The sequence below is a fragment of the Nannobrachium achirus genome, assembly GCF_963921795.1.
Source record: "Nannobrachium achirus genome assembly, chromosome: 15".
In the NCBI taxonomy this organism is placed as follows: Eukaryota; Metazoa; Chordata; class Actinopteri; order Myctophiformes; family Myctophidae; genus Nannobrachium; species Nannobrachium achirus.
In genome coordinates, this window is record NC_137822.1 from 50,498,485 (window position 1) to 50,514,337 (window position 15,853).

The window sequence follows — 15,853 nt, forward strand, 5'->3', positions numbered from 1 at the left end:
TGTCAACGCCTGCGTTGGTTCAGCGCGCTGCGGAGACACGGTCACATGACCACGGAGAAATGGTAGAAAGAAAATCAACCGAGAAGAAAGGTTCTGGTCCGTGGTGGTCCTTGAGGTCCATGCATAGGCCTAGAATTATTGAATGCTTTAACCAGTGAAAAATATTTTTGAAAAAGTTGTGAAAATGTGTGCAAATCTTTGAATATATGTATTTTCAAATCGAACGTTTGTAACTCAAATTTTGATTCTGGGTGGTCCCTGGAACTAAATATTTTGAGATGGGGGTCCATGGCCAAATACATATCATTTTGGGGGTCCTTCACATGAAAAGGTTAGAGAACCACTGACATAGTAGTCTCTCAAGAACAGACTAACTGAGCTCCAGTTGAGTGAAAAGGACCTTTTCTTTGACGATGGCTGGCCAGATTGCTGACATAGAAACATAGGTTTTTTCAAAAAACCTTAGGATTCAAAAGACACTCATAGAATCTGGTAAAAATTCTAATTTTCACGCAGATCTACAAGCTTGCAGCGCGGCACTCGGTGCCGCGTTATGAGCTTGTAGATCTGCTATTTTTCAATAGTTAAAGCATAAAATAATGATACACAATACTGTGTACCCGTTCTGAATGGGTTAACCATGTCATCTCCATGTCCTCCACAGTTTATCAAAGCAAAGGGGAGGCAGGGGCTCAGGGGTAGAGCGGCTGTCAGTTCGATCCTGGGCTCCCCCAGAGTTAGTGTGGAAGAGTCCTTGAGCAAGACTCTGAACCCCTAACTGCTCCTGATGAGCAGGTTGGTGCCAAGCATGGTTTCCTCTGACATCACTGTATGAACCATTGCACCCTGTGAATGGGTAAATGTAATGAATGTGTGTGAATGGGTGAATGTAATGCACAATCAATGTAAAACACGCTATATAAATGCACCTTTAAAAAAAAGGGTTCCTTGGGGGGGGGGGGGGGGGGGGGGGGGTCCAAATACAGGTCTGTATAAATGGAACCAAACGGACCCTTTAAGGCTCATTCATAGTCCAGGTGAAGTGAAGAGCAGTTTTCTAAAGTCTCACTAGGGTGAAGTGAGACTTTAGAAAACAGTTTTCTAAAGTCTCACTAGGGTGAAGTGAGACTTTAGAAAACAGTTTTCTAAAGTCTCACTAGGGTGAAGTGAGACTTTAGAAAACTACTCTTCACTTCACCTGGACTATGAATGAGCCTTAAGGGTCCGTTTGGTTCCATTGTGCACGCTCTCAGAGTTATGGGGGGAGGGGTTTCCGTGGAGGAGGTTCCCTGTTCATGGTAGCCTCGCGTAGCCAGGCTTTACTCATCTGCCAAGAGAAAAGCCTGGTGACAATATCAGGCAGAGACCGTTCAACTTTCCGCCGTGAGAATTTCACCGGAAGACTTGCAGCGCATGATGTAACGTCCGTTAACACGTAGCACGTCCGCCACTTCCACTAGAACCAACCAGAAGTTATACTGTGGCCAGGGTGGGTGTGTTCATGGAGTCTCCTCCCACAGAGCCAGGTGAACGCTATGGTCCTGTGGTTCCCGGACGAGCCCCCACTTGTCATAACACAAATGGGGGCTCGTCCGGTCCTGGATGTTGCAAGGCCAGCATTGACAACAGGCGGATGCTATGGCCTCCCCCCCCCCCCATGGAGTTCATCCATTCCACCTCCCACAGTACTAGGTGAATGCTAGGGTCCTGTTAGTTGGATGCTATGGCCTCCTCCCCCCATGGAGTTCAACCCATTCCCCTCCCATAGTACTAGGTGGATGCTAGGGTCATGTTAGGTGAATGCTATGGCCCCAGTAGTTCATCCATTCCACCTCTCACAGTACCAGGTGAATGCTATGGCCTCCTCTCCCCCCCCCCCCCTGCATGTAGTTCATCCGTTCTCCTTCCACAGCACCAGGTGGATGCTATGGTCGGGCATGCTGGTAGCGAACACCAGGCCAGAGTCGTTGTGTCCGTCCAGGCCGTGCAGCCAGGACGTCCCCCCTGGCAGGAAGCTGGAGCCCCTCTTAGACTTCCTGTAGGCGGGCAGCGGCCAGCGGCCCGAGATGACCTCGCTGCGGAGGTCCATCACGTACAGGAAGCGCTCGTCAAACAGCAGCGCAAACACCTGGCCGAAGCTCAGCAGAGACAGGTTGGCCGGGTCCTGGACCTTGATCACCCTGGGGTTATATAAAACACTTTATATAAGACACTTTATATAAAACACTTTATATAAAACACTTTATATAAAACACTTTATATAAAACACTTTAACCCTTTATATAAAACACTTTATATAAGACACCTTATATAAAACACCTTGATCACCCTGAGGGTATATAAAACACTTTATATAAGACACTATATATAAAACACTTTATATAAAACACTTTAACCCTTTATATAAAACACTTTATATAAGACACTTTATATGAGACACTTTATATAAAACACTTTATATAAGACACTTTATATAAGACACTTTATATAAAACTCTTTATATAAAACACTTTATATAAAACTCTTTATATAAAACACTTTATATAAAACACTTTATATAAAACACTTTATATAAGACACTTTATATAAAACACTTTATATAAAACACTTTATATAAAACACTTTATATAAGACACTTTATATAAAACACTTTATATAAGACACTTTATATGAGACACTTTATATAAGACACTTTATATAAAACACTTTATATAAAACACTTTATATAAAACACCTTATATAATACACTTTATATAAAACACTTTATATAAAACACTATATAAAACACTTTATATAAAACACTTTATATAAAACACTTTATATAAAACACTTTATATAAGACACCTTATATAAAACACTTTATATAAACACTATATAAAACACTTTATATAAAACACTTTATATAAAACACTTTATATAAAACACTTTATATAAGACACTTTAAATAAGACACTTTATATAAGACACCTTATATAAGACACCTTATATAAAACACTATATAAAACACTTTATATAAAACACTTTATATAAAACACTTTATATAAGACACCTTATATAATACACTTTATATAAAACACTTTATATAAACACTATATAAAACACTTTATATAAAACACTATATAAAACACTTTATATAAAACACTTTATATAAAACACTTTATATAAGACACCTTATATAAAACACTTTATATAAAACACTATATAAAACACTTTATATAAAACACTTTATATAAAACACTTTATATAAAACACCTTTATCACCCTGAGGATTACAAAGTACAGTTTTAACATTTATAGGGAGCCCTGAGACAAAAATGTTTGGGAACCCCTGCTCTAGAGAAAGTACTTTCGGTTGGGACCGGATACGGATGTATGTGGTACCCGGAAACAGGGGGCGGGGCAACACATGTATTGTAGATGCCGTTCCAACGCATTACTTTCTTGTTTACTCAAATTATTGGTTTAGGAATGCAACAAAAACCTTTTTTTTTATTGAAGTCTACATGGGGTGAGTAATCCACTAAAAAAAGGTTGTTTTGGGGGTGAACTACTCCTTTAAGAGCATCTTCTAAATGCCTAAATTGTAAATTGTGAGGACGGTGTTTACCTGAGAACCTCGAAGCTGGCGAAGTCCCACTGGTAGACGCCCAGGTCGGAGCTGCAGACGATGTAGCGCCCGTCAAACTGCAGCCGCGGCTGCAGGCTAACGCTCCTGTCCTCCGATACGGAGAGCGTCTTCAAGCACTTGCAGTTGATCTCTCTGCCTAGCGGCCATACCTTCATTAGCATTAAAACACACTAGTTATAGCCTAGCGACCACACCTTCATTAGCGTTAAAACACACTAGTTATAGCCTAGCGACCATACCTTCATTAGCATTAAAACACACTAGTTATAGCCTAGAACACACTAGTTATAGCCTAGCGACCACACCTTCATTAGCGTTAAAACACACTAGTTATAGCCTAGCGACCACACCTTCATTAGCATTAAAACACACTAGTTATAGCCTAGCGGCCATACCTTCATTAGCGTTAAAACACACTAGTTATAGCCTAGCGACCATACCTTCATTAGCATTAAAACACACTAGTTATAGCCTAGAACACACTAGTTATAGCCTAGCGACCACACCTTCATTAGCGTTAAAACACACTAGTTATAGCCTAGCGGCCACACCTTCATTAGCATTAAAACACACTAGTTATAGCCTAGCGGCCATACCTTCATTAGCGTTAAAACACACTAGTTATAGCCTAGCGACCATAGCTTCATTAGCATTAAAACACACTAGTTATAGCCTAGCGACCATACCTTCATTAGCATTAAAACACACTAGTTATAGCCTAGCGACCATACCTTCATTAGCATTAAAACACAATAGTTATAGCCTAGCGACCATACCTTCAAAAAAATAATTTGGACCCCAAAAAATTTAGCAGGCGTGATAGCAATCGCGAAATTGCATGTTTAACCGCCATAGCAACCCCATCTTTCACACATGGCAGCCATGTTTGTTTACATTTTAAGAAAACATAATGGCTGCTATCTCATGAATGCCTGAACGGATTTCCATTCGGATTTTTTTGTTTGAAAGCTGTGAGCAATGTGGACACACGTGGTGCATGATCTAGGCATGGACATGACATGATCAGTGCACTATGAATTACATGGAAGTCTATGGAGAAGGAGGCGTCTGGAACTTTGAAGGTATTTTCAAAAGACGGTGTATGAGTTAAAGAAAAAATAAGAAAAAAAACGCGAATATTCGACTTCGGTGAACAACGGCGACTTTGATATTTGAATATTGGAATAGTTGGTGAATGCCCTACCATGTATATGAGAGAGATAGAGAGAGAGAGGTCAGAGGTCATTTTACCTTAATCTCATACTTATCAGCAGATAACAGGATGTAATCACCAGGACTGTGGACCACCGACTCTACTTCACTCTGCTGTAAGATCACCTGTGATTGGACAAGAGCATGGTGTAAGATCACCTGTGATTTATTTATTTATTTTATCTTTAATTGTATTTATTTGGACAGGACAGCACCAGTTCATGGACAAAGAGATAATGACATATTGCATAATACAACCTACAAAGGTCTTAGTGTAAACCAGCCGGAGTTAGCTTAAAGCTAAATTTCATCCGTTGTCCTCACATAAAACAAGAAACAAAACAAGACTAACAAAAACAAGAACAGAACAGTACAGGGCGAACAACAACACAACAAGAACAGAACAGTAAGGGGCGAACAACAACACAACAAGAACAAGGTGCTTGGTGCAACAGAGTGCCTAATGCGACAAAGTGCCAGAAGTATTGGATGAGAGCATGGTGTAAGATCACCTGTGATTGGACGAGAGCACGAGTACGCCTAAGACTAAATATACTGACAATTTAGTCAACAACTAAAAACTAGACTAACATGTCAGGGAGGGACTAGTGGAGAAGAGATCCAGTAGAACTAAAAGACACGTCATTTTATTGTTTGGCTGCACTCGGGCATTGTGCTCTGAAAACAACAAGCTCACAACAATCTTGTAGATCTGTTATTTTCAGCCTTTACAACACTATCTAGGCAAAGTACGTTTTTGTCGACAAAATCAACTAGTTTTAGTTGACTAAAATCTGATGCTTAGTCGACTAAAACTAGACTTAAAGTAAAACATTTCAAGTGACTGAAATATGACTAAAACTAAACAGCATTTTATTCAAAAGACTCAAACTAAATCAAAATTTAATGTTAAAATCAACACCGTCTCCCAGTACCTTGTTGAGCCACTAGGGGGTGTAGTTTGACAGTACCTTGGTGAGCCACTAGGGGGTGTAGTTTTACATTACCTTGGTGAGCCACTAGGGGGTGTAGTTCTACATTACCTTGGTGAGCCACTAGGGGGTGTAGTTCTACATTACCTTGGTCACCCACCAGGGGGTGTAGTTCTACAGTACCTTGGTCACCCACTCGGTGTGTCCGGTCAGAGTGTTCAGGCAGACTCCTTGCGTCAACGCCCAAACCTTCACGGTGAAATCTGCCGAGCCGCTGACCAGGATGTCCAGACCGTCGTTATAATCCACACTGAACACTGTTAGAGAGAGAGAGAGAGTTATAGTCCACACTGAACACTGTTAGAGAGAGAGAGAGAGTTATAGTCCACACTGAACACTGTTAGAGAGAGAGAGAGAGTTATAGTCCACACTGAACACTGTTAGAGAGAGAGAGAGAGAGAGTTATAGTCCACACTGAACACTGTTAGAGAGAGAGAGAGAGAGAGTTATAGTCCACACTGAACACTGTTAGAGAGAGAGAGAGAGAGTTATAATCCACACTGAACACTGTTAGAGAGAGAGAGAGTTATAATCCACACTGAACACTGTTAGAGAGAGAGAGAGAGTTATAGTCCACACTGAACACTGTTAGAGAGAGAGAGAGAGAGTTATAGTCCACACTGAACACTGTTAGAGAGAGAGAGAGAGTTATAGTCCACACTGAACACTGTTAGAGAGAGAGAGAGAGTTATAGTCCACACTGAACACTGTTAGAGAGAGAGAGAGAGTTATAGTCCACACTGAACACTGTTAGAGAGAGAGAGAGAGAGAGTTATAGTCCACACTGAACACTGTTAGAGAGAGAGAGAGAGAGAGTTATAGTCCACACTGAACACTGTTAGAGAGAGAGAGAGAGAGAGTTATAATCCACACTGAACACTGTTAGAGAGAGAGAGAGTTATAATCCACACTGAACACTGTTAGAGAGAGAGAGAGAGAGAGTTATAGTCCACACTGAACACTGTTAGAGAGAGAGAGAGAGAGTTATAGTCCACACTGAACACTGTTAGAGAGAGAGAGAGAGTTATAGTCCACACTGAACACTGTTAGAGAGAGAGAGAGAGTTATAGTCCACACTGAACACTGTTAGAGAGAGAGAGAGAGAGAGAGAGTTATAGTCCACACTGAACACTGTTAGAGAGAGAGAGAGAGAGAGAGTTATAGTCCACACTGAACACTGTTAGAAAGAGAGAGAGAGAGAGTTATAATCCACACTGAACACTGTTAGAGAGAGAGAGAGAGTTATAATCCACACTGAACACTGTTAGAGAGAGAGAGAGAGAGTTATAGTCCACACTGAACACTGTTAGAGAGAGAGTTATAATCCACACTGAACACTGTTAGAGAGAGAGAGAGTTATAATCCACACTGAACACTGTTAGAGAGAGAGAGAGAGAGAGTTATAGTCCACACTGAACACTGTTAGAGAGAGAGAGAGAGTTATAGTCCACACTGAACACTGTTAGAGAGAGAGAGAGTTATAGTCCACACTGAACACTGTTAGAGAGAGAGAGAGAGAGAGTTATAGTCCACACTGAACACTGTTAGAGAGAGAGAGAGAGAGAGAGTTATAGTCCACACTGAACACTGTTAGAGAGAGAGAGAGTTATAGTCCACACTGAACACTGTTAGAGAGAGAGAGAGAGAGTTATAGTCCACACTGAACACTAGTGATGCGCGGGTCAGGTTTTTTTCATAACCCGCACGACCCACAGCCCGCACGAAACGTAACCCGCCCGTGCCCGCCCCGCAGAACAATATACAAATCAACGAATCCGCCCGCCCCGCAACCCGCATTTAAAAAAAAGATGGTATCTCTCCAGAATAGCTCATCTGTATACGGCTCTTCTAAGTACCCAACGTCGCTTTACAGAAAGGTTTACAGTAGCACAATATTGTCATGGGCTAAATAAACAAACGTGTTGTTCAAATTGGGGTTTAGCCTAAAAGACATTCATTCAAAGACGTTCATTCTCTCTGGGGCATCGTCGGGGAAGAATGGCGTTTCAGGTTTTATGTCAATCATATTTATACAGCGCAGACAGCAAAAGACGGACAATATTACATTCTGTTGGTTATTGATTCACCAGATTGGAGAGATGGGATCATGGGAGCGACTCGAGGTGGGCGCATGGTGATTTTCCGATGGCCTTAAAGTCCGAGTGACTTAAAGTCCGAAAGGCTGTTCAATTTAGTAGCCTATATGAGAGCGGAGACACACAGGAGGAGGAGAGAAAGAGGAGGAGAGGCGGCTGACTTTGGATGCGCAGCATGTGATGTTTAAGATGTTAAACTTGGTCTCACACATCACACATAGGCCTATGAGTGATTACTTTGTTTGATTTGAAAGCATGATGGATAATAAAGACCTGGATGTTACCTCTTATTGTGTGATCCAGGATGGATGCAGTCAATTTGAAGAAATAATAATCCAGCATGGACAATAAGAAAGCACTGGCCTACGTTTTCATTCACTTCTTGGCTGAAAATCTATTCTATATAGCCTATATGTCATTTTATAACCTAGTTTAAACTAAGGGAGGCGGGAGCTGCTCGACTCTTTTCAGACGAGCGCTGACACAATTGAGTGCGAGAGCTTAATTGAAATGACCTACATAATATATGCGCAGTGAACTGGAATTATATAATTAATTATTTGGGAGCAGGTGTGTAAAGATTCTAATCTATAAACATCTCAAATAGCTTTTATACTTTTTTTAATTCTCGAGGCGAGCGTGGTTGGTTCATTCAGTCAAAAAATCCGTCTCACTTGCGAAAGTTGTGTTTCAAATCGTATCCGTTGACTGGCTGGTTATAGTCTATAACTTACCCGACACAAAGTATTTAGCTATAAACGGACTTGTGTGGATGACAGAGACACATACGGTAAGTGAAATCCTGCTGAATTGTTTGTGCATTCTTCTGCTGTGCTCACGTTGTGTCAAATGTTGGCAAAATGCGGTTCGCGGGCCCAACAGGAGCGGAATTGGGACGGTCCTCGCACCAAGGAGCGGAGGAGAAACCTCGCTCCTCTCTGGCGCATTTTAAAACATGCTCGCTCGCTCATGCTCGTATTCAAACATTATATTCTTATTCTTATAGGACTACTCTTATTAAGAATAAAAGGCAAATAAGAACAGGTGATTATTCTTATTTATTTTTTGCACATGAGAGTGGTGATAACCCGCCCGCCCGCCGCCCGCCAATATTGAGTCTCAAACCTTGACTCACCCACCCGCACGCGGGCGGGTTGGCGGGCGGGTGGGGGCACCGGGTCGGCCCGCGCATCACTACTGAACACTGTTAGAGAGAGAGAGAGTTATAGTCCACACTGAACACTGTTAGAGAGAGAGAGAGTTATAGTCCACACTGAACACTGTTAGAGAGAGAGAGAGAGTTATAGTCCACACTGAACACTGTTAGAGAGAGAGAGAGAGAGTTATAGTCCACACTGAACACTGTTAGAGAGAGAGAGAGAGAGAGTTATAGTCCACACTGAACACTGTTAGAGAGAGAGAGAGAGTTATAGTCCACACTGAACACTGTTAGAGAGAGAGAGAGAGTTATAGTCCACACTGAACACTGTTAGAGAGAGAGAGAGAGTTATAATCCACACTGAACACTGTTAGAGAGAGAGAGAGTTATAGTCCACACTGAACACTGTTAGAGAGAGAGAGAGAGTTATAGTCCACACTGAACACTGTTAGAGAGAGAGAGAGAGTTATAGTCCACACTGAACACTGTTAGAGAGAGAGAGAGAGAGAGTTATAGTCCACACTGAACACTGTTAGAGAGAGAGAGAGAGAGTTATAGTCCACACTGAACACTGTTAGAGAGAGAGAGAGAGTTATAGTCCACACTGAACACTGTTAGAGAGAGAGAGAGTTATAGTCCACACTGAACACTGTTAGAGAGAGAGAGAGAGAGTTATAATCCACACTGAACACTGTTAGAGAGAGAGAGAGTTATAATCCACACTGAACACTGTTAGAGAGAGAGAGAGTTATAGTCCACACTGAACACTGTTAGAGAGAGAGAGAGAGAGTTATAGTCCACACTGAACACTGTTAGAGAGAGAGAGAGTTATAGTCCACACTGAACACTGTTAGAGAGAGAGAGAGAGTTATAGTCCACACTGAACACTGTTAGAGAGAGAGAGAGAGAGAGAGAGTTATAGTCCACACTGAACAGTTAGAGAGAGAGAGAGAGTTATAGACCACACTGAACACTGTTAGAGAGCGAGAGAGAGAGAGAGTTATAGTCCACACTGAACACTGTTAGAGAGAGAGAGAGAGTTATAGTCCACACTGAACACTGTTAGAGAGAGAGAGAGAGTTATAGTCCACACTGAACACTGTTAGAGAGAGAGAGAGAGTTATAGTCCACACTGAACACTGTTAGAGAGAGAGAGAGAGAGAGAGAGTTATAGTCCACACTGAACACTGTTAGAGAGAGAGAGAGAGAGTTATAGTCCACACTGAACACTGTTAGAGAGAGAGAGAGAGAGTTATAGTCCACACTGAACACTGTTAGAGAGAGAGAGAGAGTTATAGTCCACACTGAACACTGTTAGAGAGAGAGAGTTATAGTCCACACTGAACACTGTTAGAGACATATTTTATATTAACAGTGTATTCCATATAATATGTCCACACTGAACACTGTTAGAGAGAGAGAGAGTTATAATCCACACTGAACACTGTTAGAGAGAGAGAGAGTTATAGTCCACACTGAACACTGTTAGAGAGAGAGAGAGAGAGTTATAATCCACACTGAACACTGTTAGAGAGAGAGAGAGTTATAATCCACACTGAACACTGTTAGAGAGAGAGACATTTTAACAGTGTATTCCATATAATATGTCCACACCATAAGACACTACACCAGTAAGGTGCCCTCCACACTAAGCGCGGTTGCCGTCGGGGCTGCCGCTAGGATCAGCGGTGGCCGCACCGCGGTGAGACACAAACACACTCGCTCAGTGAGTAAACGCTGCGCGGTATTTCACAAAGATGAACACAAACCATCTCTCACCGCCCGCGTACGCATGCACAAACGAGCACGCTCGCAGTGGATTTCAAGGGACCGCACCCGCTCCCCTCGCCGCCCCAAAACTTTGCTGCGCGGCCGGAAAAGCCGCCCGCCTCTCATTGAGAATGAATTACTAGCAGGCGATGACCGCGCCTAGCGGTGACCGCGCCTAGTGTGGAGGGCACCTAAGACTACCTAAATCGGGAGATACAACATACACAAACTTTAGAAGGCAATGGTAGGCCATTCAGGAGGGAATATGGGAAATGGGACAGATCCATGTTGATGACGATACAGTGTACCGCTTTGTCTGATTTTAGGGCAACATCTGTAGGAGCAGTGTTCAAAAATGTGTCTTGCAAGAATCTGCCTCATGGTGGCGCTAGAAGAGGGCCATGTGAGAAATGAGGCACTGCACGGCACTGATCTGCTATTTTTGAGAAATTGTGAAAATGTGTGCAAATCTTTTAACACTTTGCAAGCCAAGGGGAGCCCCTTAATGTTAAAACCGTACTATATCGAACTTCCTAGGGGGGGAGGGGCAGCCAATCGTCTTTTCCCGTACTTTCCCGTATTTACCGAAATAAATGATTTTCATCCGAAAATCGGCGATCGTCTAACCTTCCCTAGTCACCACTCGTGCATCGATAGCTCATGGCTGGGCTGACATGAAGCAGAAGTGATGTCATTGGCCTTTCCTTTTCCAAGGCATATTCCCCCATTCGGTTACTGTCTGTACCCTGGTGCTTCTACAGCAGCCATGCTTGGGGCTATGCTAGCGAAAACCTTCAGTTCTGCTCTTGAGTCACACATTATTATGCGGGGACATTTACGTGAACGGATCGCGCACGCGAAACGCACGGGGAGATCGATGATCGGCCAAAACCCCCATTCTATCCCAACGGAGATCGAGAAAATCACGGTGAGCTAATGACCTGAAAAGAAAAAAAAAAGAAAAAACAACGGCGCTGTCCAAGAAGGAGGGGCGGCGGGCTCATGTTTATAAACATATATTTTATAATGTCTCAGATCACAATACAATAATAGAAATTTCACGGCTAATCTACCAACCACCATTCTATTTCGGACGGCAAAGTGTTAATATACATCTTTTGTAAGCAAACATTGTTACTCAAATGTTGACATGGGGGGTCCCCGGCCAAATGCCTATAATTTTAGGGGTCCTTGACGTAAAAAAGGTTGAGAACCTCTGACATAGAAAGGTTTATCAAGAAGACATTCAGGTCTTTATGGGTTAATGACATTAACTCATACATAGCACCTCTCGCTTCTCACTGGGTGGGATTTGTATATCTATGTCTGAACGGACCTGCCCCGGTCTGACCTCTGACCTCACCTGCCCCGGTGTGACCTCTGACCTCACCTGCCCCGGTGTGACCCCTGACCTCACCTGCCCCGGTGTGACCCCTGACCTCTGACCTCACCTGCCCCGGTGTGACCTCTGACCTCACCTGCCCCGGTGTGACCTCTGACCTCACCTGCCCCGGTGTGACCCCTGACCTCACCTGCCCCGGTGTGACCCCTGACCTCTGACCTCACCTGCCCCGGTGTGACCCCTGACCTCACCTGCCCCGGTGTGACCTCTGAACTGCTGTATCTTGGCGCCGGTGCTCCACTCCCAGCATGCAATGGTGTTGTCGAAGGATCCCGTCACCAGCTTCTGCTCGTCGAACTTGACGGCGGCGCAGGTGTGCGTCTGGATGCCGTAGACGCACTGCCCCGTCCGCACGTCCCACAGCTTGGCCGACAGGTCGTCTGAGCCTGGGAGGGACCGCACGACAAAACAAACACACAGGTCGTCTGAGCCTGGGACCGCACGACAAGACAAACAGGACAGGGATGATTCATTTCATAGAACAACGTTTAGCAGACGCTTAGGGCTGGACGATACGGACAAATAGACTATCACCATGTTCTTGAAGAAGAAGAAGAAATACCTTACTCCTCCCGCGGGGGAAATTCAGATATCGCAGCCCAACCCAGCTGCTTTTTTGATCAGCTTAACCCAGCTGAACCCTTATGAACCCAGTGCTGCCCACAAGGAGCGCGAGGGAAGGGGAGCAGTGGTAGCTGGAGTGGGGAATCGTACCTGCGACCTCTGGGACCTCCGGAGTCCTAGGTGTGGACACTAACCACTCATTAAATGTAATACCTACAATTCCAAGTGCTTGTCAGGGTGGGGGTCCCCAGTTCAAATATGTTTATTTTGGGGGTCACGGCCTAAAAAGGTTTGAGAACCCCTGGTATAGAGCATTAACACATTCATCCACCAGGGGCATTGACAACTCATTCTTATGACTTCCTATCTCGCCAAGCTTTATAAACTATTTTTTAAAGAGAGAAAGAAAAAAAAAGAAAAGGCGAATATTCGACTTTGGTGAACAACGTTGAATAGTAACTTTGATATTCGAATATTCGAATATTTAGTGAATGCCCTAGCAGGCGCTAGGGCTGGACGATATGGAAAAATACACTATCACAATATTCTTACAAGCTTTATCACCATACACACTCTTATCACGCTCTTTTTCATGTTGGATTTTATGATTATTTTTCAAGTTACTTAACAGTACAACCACCTACAAGGTAACACAAACAAAAAGAAAAAGCAGTAACAGACCATTTAGACCAGTGGTCCTCAAAGTGGGGTCCAGGGACTCTCTGGGGTCCTTTTGGGAGGTCTAAATTGATCCTTACAAGTATGTAACTCTGACAGTATACACAGTCAGAGTTGAGGGAAGACCTTTTAGAGTTTGAGAACTACTGATTTAGACCAACAAACATGGTGATAAATATTGTTGAGGTGATTCAATGTCTCTACGATATGCCTTTATATCCTATATATCCTATATATCCTTTATATCCTTTATATCCTATATATCCTTTATATATCCTTTATATCCTTTATATCCTATATATCCTATATATCCTATATATCCTTTATATCCTATATATCCTATATATCCTTTATATCCTATATATCCTATATATCCTATATATCCTTTATATCCTATATATCCTTTATATATCCTTTATATCCTATATATCCTTTATATCCTATATATCCTTTATATCCTATATATCCTATGTATGCGATAAGGTCTTGCTGCGCGGTCATTACGGCTTATATGGACACGACGGGGTGATAATTCCCCGAGGCGGAGCCGAGGGGAATTATCAGCCCGAAGTGTCCATATAAGCCGTAATGACCAAGCAGCAAGACCTTATAGCACTTATTACCCGGCTAATACATAAAATTAATAATTTGACTCAAAACTAAAATCAAAACAAAGTGTTTCCTTGTTTACAGACGGCTGAAAGTGCGTCCCCCCGAGCGCAACACACTCGCCTTGGAAAACAAGGAAGTGCTGATCAAATAGAATCCATTTCTGTTACTGCGTCGTCTATTTCTCGCCTCAAATGTTTTTTAAAACATTCTTCAGAGCAACGTTTGGTTGTAAATGTCGCTGTGTGTTTGTTTACATGGTAGACATGTTGGATACGGCACGAAATCCACGCAGTGCAGCCTGAATACAGCAGCTGCTCTGAGCCTTTGATTAGGCAGCGGTGAATTATAGAGCGGAGCGGTCATTATCCGCTCATAATTCACCGCTGATTTCAGCGCTCGACCAATCAGAATCAAGCGTTCAACCAAGCCGGGTAATAAATATCCTTTATATACTTTATATCCTATATATCCTATATATCCTTTATATCCTATATATCCTATATATCCTATATATCCTTTATATCCTATATATCCTTTATATATCCTTTATATCCTATATATCCTTTATATCCTATATATCCTTTATATCCTATATATCCTATATATCATTTATATCCTTTATATCCTATATATCCTTTATATCCTATATATCCTTTATATCCTTTATATCCAATATATCCTATATATCCTTTATATCCTATATATCCTTTATATCCTTTATATCCTATATATCCTTTATATCCTTTATATCCTATATATCCTTTATATCCTATATATCCTTTATATCCTATATATCCTTTATATCCTATATATCCTTTATATCCTATATATCTTTATATCCTATATATCCTTTATATCCTATATATCCTTTATATCCTTTATATCCTATATATCTTTATATCCTATATATCCTTTATATCCTTTATATCCTTTATATCCTTTATATCCTATATATCTATCATATATATACTATCTTTATATCCTATATATCGTCGTGATACTATGAGGGAGAGCCTTATAGAAAACCTTTATATCCTATATATCCTATATATCCTTTATATCCTATATATCCTTTATATCCTATATATCCTATATATCCTATATATCCTTTATATCCTATATATCCTTTATATCCTATATATCCTTTATATCCTATATATCGTGATACTATGAGGGAGAGCCTTATAGAAAATCCTGTTGAATTGTTAACCCTTTTAGGCCTAACCTATTAATAGTTAGTCCTAAATCAGAAATTAGCTTACACAAACAAATATGTTGCTGCTACATACTGTACATGTTCTGTAAGCCCCTCCCATACACTAAAATGTGTTCCCGGCCTGAACAGAGATCCATTGCAGAATTTAGTTTAAACCTGCATTTTTTATTTTTGGTTTCATTTGTATACTGTCAGAGTTACATACTTGTAAGGATCAATTTAACCTCCCAAAAGGAACCCAGAGAGTCCCTGGACCCCACTTTGAGGACCACTGGTCTAAATGGTCTGTTACTGCTTTTTCTTTTAGTGTGTGAAAAACCAACATAAAAGAATCATGATAAGATCATGTATCAAGATACAGCTTGGAAGAATATGATGACAGTGTATTTATGACAGAATATGGTAACAAGAGTATTTTTTACCCAGCCCAAATTTCAGTGTGAGTGAACTGACACTAAATACTATATCTAAAGTCATGTTTCCACAAACGTATTCGAATTAGGGAAGCGAATTATCAGAAATGC

The 15,853-nt window shown here is 41.7% G+C and overlaps 1 protein-coding gene across 1 annotated transcript in view; it reads right to left on the reverse strand.

Annotated features, from left to right (window-relative positions):
- Nucleotides 1–1,891: 1,891 nt before the first annotated feature.
- Nucleotides 1,892–15,853, reverse strand: part of fbxw2 (F-box and WD repeat domain containing 2) — a gene marked incomplete at its 3' end in the record, with an annotated part of 29,153 nt that continues 15,191 nt past the window's right edge. Inside the window, exons 5-9 of the mRNA XM_080743020.1 lie at nucleotides 12,451–12,645; nucleotides 5,956–6,089; nucleotides 4,880–4,966; nucleotides 3,608–3,777; nucleotides 1,892–2,180 (exon numbers count right to left, since the gene is read on the reverse strand). Coding sequence (XP_080599146.1) covers nucleotides 1,892–2,180; nucleotides 3,608–3,777; nucleotides 4,880–4,966; nucleotides 5,956–6,089; nucleotides 12,451–12,645 — 875 coding nt within the window. The remainder of the gene's footprint in view (nucleotides 2,181–3,607; nucleotides 3,778–4,879; nucleotides 4,967–5,955; nucleotides 6,090–12,450; nucleotides 12,646–15,853) is intronic.